Source organism: Physeter macrocephalus, chromosome 9 (assembly GCF_002837175.3).
Source record: "Physeter macrocephalus isolate SW-GA chromosome 9, ASM283717v5, whole genome shotgun sequence".
Taxonomy (NCBI): domain Eukaryota; kingdom Metazoa; phylum Chordata; class Mammalia; order Artiodactyla; family Physeteridae; genus Physeter; species Physeter macrocephalus.
In genome coordinates, this window is record NC_041222.1 from 57,858,381 (window position 1) to 57,867,625 (window position 9,245).

The 9,245-nt window shown below is 38.3% G+C and overlaps 1 protein-coding gene across 1 annotated transcript in view; it reads left to right on the forward strand.

The window, feature by feature from the left end:
• CCDC171 (coiled-coil domain containing 171) overlaps window positions 1–9,245 on the forward strand; it is a 341,681-nt gene that overhangs the window by 24,481 nt on the left and 307,955 nt on the right. Inside the window, exon 5 of the mRNA XM_028494006.2 lies at window positions 8,172–8,346. Within this exon, the coding sequence (XP_028349807.1) occupies window positions 8,172–8,346 (175 nt within the window). The remainder of the gene's footprint in view (window positions 1–8,171; window positions 8,347–9,245) is intronic.

A 9,245-nucleotide genomic window follows, 5' to 3' on the forward strand; every position in this document is an offset into this window, starting at 1 on the left:
CAGGAATAAAGACGCAGATGTAGAGAATGGACTTGAGGACATGGGGAGGAGGAAGGGTAAGCTGGGACGAAGTGAGAGAGTGGCATGGACTTATATATACTACCAAATGTAAAATAGATCTAGCTAGTTGGAAGCAGCCACATGGCACAGGGAGATCAGCTCCGTGATTTGTGACCACCTAGAGGGGTGGGTTAGGGAGGGTGGGAGGGAGACACAAGAGGGAGGAGAAATGGGGATAAATTTATATGTATAGCTGATTTACTTTGTTATACAGCAGAAACTAACAACATTGTAAAGCAATTATACTCTAATAAAGATGTTAAAAAAAGACAAATACGGTATGATATCATCTATAGGTGGAATTTCAAAATTAAAGAAAACCCCAAGCTCATAGATACAGAGAATAAATTGGTGGTTGTCAGAGGCAGGGGGTGGGTGGAGGTAGGTGAAATGGGTGAAGGGGGTCAAAAGGTACACACTTCCCAGTTATAAAATAAGTCCTGGGGATGTAATATACAGCATGGCAACTATAGTTAATAACGTACTGTATTGCATTTTTGAAAGTTGCTAAGAGAGTAGATCTTAAAAGTTCTCATCACAAGAAAAAAATTATAAATATGTATGGTGATGGATGTTAACTAGAATTATGTGGTGATCATTTTGCAATATATATAAATATTAAATTATTATGTTGTATACCTGAAACTAATATAATATGTCAGTTATACCACAATAAAAAATAATAAAAATCTTTAAAATGACTTCTCTAGCAATTTCATTTTTGTGGGTTCTTGGGCAACTTATGTCATTTTTCTGAGCCCCAGTTTTCTTTCCTAGGTATGGAAATAATAGGTTACTGTTGAGAAGATTTATTAGTGGGCAGAGGGTATGGGGGAGAGGAGTTTCTTATAGACTCACAGCTTCCGAATGAAACTAAGTTGTACTAATGTGGGTGATTGAGATGGGAAAATGCCACAAGGTTTTCACTGTTGCAGTGGTTATTAAAATTATTTGAGCACAGTAATACAGATGTGCAAAGTAGGACAAGAGATCATGAAGCTATTCAGATATCTCATTGGCCCTGATAGTGACGATAGAGCAAGAAAATCTTTTAGAGCAATGAGGATGGGAGAGAATAAGGAAAAGCAATATAACTTTCTCTAGCCAAAAGTTACTGGATACCTAGGATGAAGCAGTAGGCTTTCTAGAGTTCAAGACCTAAAGATGTTTGACTGATCCCGCCAGATTTCTTAGGAGTAGGGGTCTTAAGCAGGGGTCCTTACAAACTGAGAAATCAAGGAATCCATGTAGTTGGATAGGGAGAAATTATATTTTTATTTTTATTAACCTCTAACTCATGTTAAGCATTTCCTTCAATTATGAAGGGCTTGGCCCAGCCTGTCGTCCTTTTAACGGCAAGCTATGGTAGGATTAGCAGTACTTTTGAATTTATCACCAATAAAAATTGCAGACACATACCATACTTCAGTTACTGCAGATATATTGAAATATTGTTTATACTGTCATTACTTTGAAATGGTTATTAGACTTGTGAGTAGAACTTGTTATATAATGTGTTATTAAAGAAGTAACAGATTACAGCATCACAAATTGGTTGTTGTATCATATATTTATTTTTATACTTTGATTCTTTTTGTTATCTTGTGTATTTTATTTTATGCATGTAATTACATTATTTTGAAAAGGCTTTGCCAGATTGCCAAAGAGGGTCATGGAGTAAAAATGGTGAAAGACCTTTTAGAGGCTGAGACATGCTGTAGGAGGGCATCAGGGAAGACATGGAGGATGACACAGAGAGGAGGTTCTAAGACAACTGGTTGAGCATAAGACCTAAAAGAATGAAGACTTGTTTTGAAAAGGAGGGAGATACCATTTTGTTGCTGTTGCATGTTGTAGTGCATATGTTGAAGCTTAAATGAGAAAACAACCTCATGGTTGTTTTTCACAGCTAGAGGATATGTTTTTCACAGCTCTGTGGGTAGCTCTGGAAATCAAATAAGACCCAGTCAGGCTAAAAGAGGGACATTAATAGACGGAATTGGTTGTACAGGTGATGAAAGACCTAGGAATTCAAACAGGCAATGATGAGGCCACCTAGAGATTAGTTACATCAGGAAGCCACCATCACCTCTAGGCCAGAGGACCAATGGGAGGAGATGATGTTACTAGAGTCCAGAAGTTGGAGCTGTCTGGTGGGAGGGAGAACCATGGTAGGGGCTGTTCAGTCAGGTTGGGATGTTGGAATGAAGGATAGGCAGCTGGAACCTGAAAAGAGATGCAGCTACTGCCAGAGACACTGCCGGAAGTAGAGCCATTTAACAATGGAGCATGGGAATTACAGTTCCTATGATATAATAGAGTAGAGCAAAAGAAGGGGGTTGAGAAATGGATCAAATGGACAAATGCTTGACAGTCCACACTTTTTGCTCTTCAGCATTCATTATCACTCTTCTGTTCATGTGTAACTCCCATGCAGTAATATCTTGTTCCTGCGTAATCTTCCAAGGCAACTCAAATATCCTCTATACAAAGATGCTCTCACCCACTCCACAATGGGAGACACAAAGGCTTATTAGTCCATTTTTTCTATCTCACAGATGATATATATCCTCACCATCAGAATCTTACAATTTTGTGTCTCATGAATTAAATTGAGACCAATAGTACCAACATTCTTCATATAATGCCAGAGATGAGGAGCGAAGAAAAAAATCACTAATATATACATATAACAGTTAGAACTGGTCCTAGGGTTATAAGCTGATATTTTTCACTTCACTTCTGTCACAACTGATTCCTTGTTCCCCTTACCCTCTGCCAGCATTTTTCTTGGTGGAGTGACCGCATTTCATTCTTGAAAAGTTTGATTCCTTAATGGTGCCACCTCTATTGGATCTCTATAGATATGGATATACTGAGAATCATACCATTGAATATCCAGGTTTCCATGGTCTCCTCTGCCTCACTGTCCCCTTGGTAATCAGGATCAGTCACCCCAGCCAGTCTTGGTAATCAGGACTCTGGTAACGTCATCTTTCTTTGCCTTTTGTTTCACTGGCACAAGGAGCCCAAAACTAGCCTAAGTCTCAGCTTCTGATATAATGGATTTAAAAAAAAATTTTTTTACTGTGGTAAAAAATATATAACATTTACAATTGTAACCATTTTAAGTGTACAGTTCAGTTATATTTATATTCACAGCACTGTGCAACCTTCGCCAGTATCTATTTTCAAAAATGTTTATCATCCCAAACAGAAACTGTACCTGTTAAGCAGTAACTCCCACGTCCTCCTTCCCCCACCCCACCCCTGCTAACCTCTAATCTACTTTATATTTCTATGCATTTGCATATTCTAGATAGATACCTTATATAAGTGGCACCATAGAGTATTTGTCCTTTTGTGTTTGTTTTGTTTCATTTGGCATAATGTTTCCAAAGTTAATCCATGTTGCAATATGTATCAAAGTGGATCATTTTTGTGTCACCTGGTGGAAGTATTCACCCTTTGTAAATTAAGATCTCTTCTAAAATATCAAAGCCCAAAGTTGCATGTTTGGGTGGGTTGGGGGGAACCCAGTGAGTGGGTTGGTAGATGGTAAGGTTATTAGAGGCTATGTTAATAGAGAGAGGCCACTTCCACTTCCACTTCCATCCTTTATTTCCTGGATCTGTGTATGCGAGATACAGTAAATGCTAGTCTCCTGTTCAGAGCTTGTACCTTGCGCATTGGGAAAGGCTTGGGGAAGTTTACAGTATGTACTTGTGGCGGTGCCTCAAGGAGTCAGGGAGTCTGGGAACTGATGGGAGGGTATGACTTCATATTTTAGAGACTTAAGTAAGGATTCTGCTCACCAGACTTGGAGTTTTTCTGTTTTTTTGTCAGTTTGGTTTTTTTTGTTTGTTTGTTTTTGTTGTTGTTGTTTGGACCAAATAATGCTTTAGAATCGCTTCTCCAGTATGGTGGCCATTAGCCACATGTCTCTTTTGAGCACTTGAAATGTGACTAGTCTGAATTAAGATGTACTACAGATACACACTGGATTTCCAAAACTTGGTACAAAAAGGTGTAAAATATCTAAAAAAAGTAAAATAGCTCACTAATAATTTTTTATGTTGATTTTGTGTTGAAATAAAGAATCTTGGATATATTGGGTTAAATAAAATGTTAAAATTAGTTTCACATATTTATTTTTACTTTTCAAAATATTGCTACTAGAAAATTTAAAATTACACAAAATTTAAAATTTCTTGCATTATATATCTACTGCATAGCACTGCTTTAAAGGCTGCCCATCTCTTTAATTCCTGGGTACATGAGGATCAATTAGATACCACCACAAATACCTGGAGGTCAAATGCTATGATTACTGTTGTGCTCCAGCCGTCCATTATAGAAACTGTGTTCACCTTGTCTCTACTGGTTAATTGCTACCACTTGGCCTTTGCCGCTCTGGAATTTCACCATTTTGATTGAGGTTGGCGAGTCCATCTCAATTATGACATATCCTACCATTATCTTTACAGTCTACTATTATCTCTCATATATAGAGGTTAGCCGCTAGAGCTTTCTAAGGCTGCTTTTGATGGCCAGTGTATTTTAGAGCACCTTAATTAGGAAAATAATGTCCTTTGGGCTCTCAAAGAGGATGCAGTTGGGGAAAGGGGAGGTTTTGGTTTGCTCATAATAAAAGCACTCCCATCTTCTTTTATTTTATTTTATTTTAAAAATATTTATTTATTTATTTGGCTGCACCGGGTCTTAATTGCGGCACACGGGATCTTCATTGCCGCGTGCGGGATCTTCGTTGCGGCATCTTTTTTTTTTTAAATTAATTAATTAATTAAATTTTATTTTTGGCTGTGTTGGGTCGTCATTGCTGTGCGCGGGCTTTCGCTAGTTGTGGTGAGCGCGGGCTACTCTTTGTTGCGGTGCGTGGGCCTCTCATTGTCACGGCTTCTCTTGCTGCGGAGCCGGGCTCTAGGCACGCAGGCTTCAGTAGTTGTGGCACGTGGGCTCTAGAGCTCAGGCTCAGTAGTTGTGGCTCATGGGCTTAGTTGCTCTGTGGCATGTGGCATCTTCCTGGGCCAGGGCTCGAACCGGTGTCCCCTGCATTGGCAGGCGGATTCTTAACCACTGCACCACCAGGGAAGCCCCCATGCGGGATCTTTAGTTGTGGCATGTGGGCTCTTTTAGTTGCAGCATGTGGGATCTAGTTCCCTGACCAGGGATCGAACCCAGGCCCCTTGCATTGGGAGCATAGCGTCTTAGCCACTGGACCACCAGGGAAGGCGCCACTCCCATCTTCTTAAGTCTGCATATTATATCAGGAAAATACTGGCATTTTGACTTTTTTAAGTGATGTAGGCTGATGCTGAATTCAATTTACAGTCACCCATTCCAAGCAAACTGTTACAGCTAGCTTATTAAATCCAAATCAAGCCTATATATGTTCTGTGGGTTCCTTCTATTACAAGATTAGCAAGATTTTGCAGTCCTTTTGCTATAGAAGCTATCTTCTCCCAGAGAAGACTGCATTTCTCCCCCTGTGGCTTACTGAGGTCTGGGTCTATCGATGGCGACAAAGAGGTGAAGGTGGGTCTTGCAAATCCTGTTGCAAGACAGCTATTTCAGTTGTGGTCCTCACTAAGTCTTTAAGCAAGGGAAGGTCAAGTACCTCAGACAGGGGGAAGAGACTGCTGTTGTTGGGAGAAGGGGTGTTTAGAGGAGATTGGAAGTTTACAGTTTTTCAGGATTGTCTAATTCCAAAAGTCCTCATCCATCTCCTAACTTTCTACCTAATGCCCAGCTGATATATACCATCTTAACATTAGAAACTTGTTGAGGCTCTTTACTCAACTTGTATTTTAATTCTGCATTCCCCATAATTAGATTTTCCATCTGGTCTTTAGCCTTGTCTGCCATGGGGCTATGAGAAATAAGAGATTCTTTAAAGTCAACATAGAAACTCTCTGGCTTTCTGACTGTCTTGAGCTGAGGTTCTAGAGCCCTGGGATTACCTTTTCATTTTTCTAAATTCTCTAGCATAGTTAGATTTAGCCTTCCCATGCCATGGGTCTTGTAGTAAACAAAACTGCCATGTTGGTCAAGTGCAGTTGCTACTTCATTTCCCAAAGGCTTGAACTCAACTGGCACTTTATTTTAAACAATTGCACATGATAATTTAAATAATTGTGATCCCACTGGAGGCCATGGATCACTGCAAAAGTATCTCATTTCTACCTGCAAAAAGGTCTTCATTGTATTTAGGCTCATATAGGTTTACCACAAAATATCAGAGACCCATCTTGAGGCTATTTCTGATACCAAGAGTAATATCATTTGGTGTCCAAATGGAATTGATTACACAAGTACCAGAAGAGGTAAAAAGACAAATAGGGGATGTTAAGGCAACCCAGAGGGTAGCAACATTAGGAAGTTGCTTCCATTCCTTTTTGAAAAAAGCTAGCTTTCCAGAAGGATTTACAGCCACAGGGAAGACAGATGCTGCTCAGGGTAGATCTAGAGAGGAACACATACCCTGGCTTCTCCTTTCCTGTCCTCACATATACCACAAGTGCCTCTTATTGATCCAAACTCCCAAGAAGCCAGTGGGCAGGGAAGTCTGGCACATGTAGTTCCTAGAATATGGAGTAGAGCTGTAGAAGGATGCGGGGGGGTGTCTGAGGGCAAACAGGTAAATGACTGGCACAACTGGGAATGCCCAAATGTTAACAACTTTATTCCTGGGCAGGGAGGGATGGCGTGATTCTGAAATAAACGGAGTTATCTTGAAGATGTAATAAAGGTTTTACGTTTTTTTCATTAACTTATTTAAAGATATTTGTAAATTCTTATTTTGTGAGTATAAGTGTGCTGAAGACATTTACTTTTCTAACATTTATAAAAATGGAAATTATTTTTTATGTGTTAAAAAGAGTGTAACTCCTGCTGCACTCTACATATTAACTGCTACTTATGGTAATTTCTGATGTTGCCCTTTAGAAATCCTTTTTGTCTTTTCTTATTTGGTAATTGGATCATCTATTTCTAGCCTGGTATAGTAGCTTGATGCTTTCCCATATGATACCTTCCTAGCATTCTCTCTCATCCATCATTTCTTTCTCTCCCTTCAGCAAGAAGTAATTTTGCTTTTCTTTGAACTATCATAACATTTTTACCTCTTTCATAACACTAATCCCTTATGACTTTCTATAGCATTTCATTACTTGAGATCAGGGGCTCTATAATGTTTGTTTTTATATCTTTCTCTGTACTTGACATGTAGCAAGTACTTAATATCATTTAATGAATCATTGATTAGATCATAGAATTTCAGAGTGGGAAGGGACTTTATAAATCATTTGGTTCTAACTCTGACCTGTCTCCTGTCACACTACTTCATGGAAGGATATTAGATAAATTAAATCTAGTTATTAACTATCTAGTTGTCTAAATAGTAGATAAGTTAGATATTCATTCATTAAAATCCCTGTAAAACAGGTACTTTTATTACTTTATGCTCTATGAGTAATGTCATAATCCAGAGGAATAATATAGACAATATTTACCAAATTTTGATACTATTTGCTGCTTTTTTTAAGGCATTTTATTTTATTTTATTTTTATTTATTTATTTTTTTGGCCTCACTGTGCGGCATGTGGGACCTTAGCTCCCTGACCAGTGTTCGAACCTGCGCCCCCTGCATTGGGAGCACGGAGTCTTAACCACTGGACCACCAGGGAAGTCCACCATTTGCTTCTTGATTTCAATTTGGGATTAGGAGGAGAGGAGAGAATGAATTTTTAAGTTCTTACTATAGGTCATGCATTTTTTTCACTTCTTAGGTATGACTTTTTCTGATTAAAACCTGGGATTTCTCTTTACTTTTAATAAGAAGTGCATATAAGAATTAAAAAAATTTTTTTCTCTAGTGGATTCTCTAAAATAAGAAAATTAATGAATGTTATTTGGTGAGTAAGAAGTGCTTCTTTTCCAGTCTTTTAGAAAGTATAAATGTGTAAATTCTTGTCTTATAAATATTATAGAAACAAATTTCTCTAAGAAATTTAAGTGTTTGGGTGCATGATCTCATAATCTTGGAGACATATTTTTATATTGGTTCATGATATCAGAAGTCTGTTTTTAGCTGGCAAGCTACGAGAGCCAGACTGCCAAGCTACGATCCGAGGTTGAAAAAGGAGAGGCATTGCGACAAAGTCTGGAATATGACCTGGCTGTTGTTAGAAAGGAAGCTGGACTCGGAAGGCGGGCTGCTGAAGAAAGATTAGCTGAGGCACATAGGATCCAACAAAAACTCTGTGGTAAAACTATTTCTATTTCTTTCCATGTTTAGGGTTGTAACGTCATTGTATATCATTGCTCCCTGTTGTGTATGCATTCCATATAGGATCAGAGGTAGGGTTTTGATTTCTTTGACTGGCCTTTGATGGACAGAGTTTGCTGTGTGTGTATGTCTTCTGGCAATTATGTGAACATTCGTTTACTTTACCTTACATTATTTTTTTTTGTACAAGTATAGAAAAATGGGTTCAAACTTCTGTTAATCACTTTTTAGAGCACTTGTTCCATGAATAATCAGCAGAATCACATAGAGATTTAAAAAAAAATTCATAGGCCTCCTATCACATGTAGTCTGAAACAGAATCTCTAGCTTGAGAAAATCTGTATGTTCAAGAAGCACTGCAGGTGATTTGTTGATTAGCTAGGTTTAGGAACCACAGAGTATAATATATATAAAGAAGTGTGCCTAGATAAGTGTATGACTTATAACCATAACCAGCACCTGGGTCATGAAATGGAAAATTACCAGAAGTCCTCCACATAGATAACTGCTATCCTGATTTTTAATAGCAATAATTAATTTTGCCTCTTTTTTGTACTTTATATGAAAGGAATCATATAGTATGTACTCTTTTGTATCTGGCTTCTTTTCTTCAACATTGTGCTTGTGAGTTCATTCCTATTGTCATATGAACTTCATATTGATGTTTAGTATTATATAGTGTGAACATACCACACTTATATTCATCCATTTCTATTGGTAGTGTGTAGTGTCTGGTTTTTGTTTATTAAGAATAATGTTGCCTTGAACATTCTTATACTCAGCAGGTTTTTTTGTTTTTTTTTTGCGGTATGCGGACCTCTCACTGTTGTGGCCTCTCCCGTTGCGGAGCACAGGCTCCGGACGCACAGGCCCAGC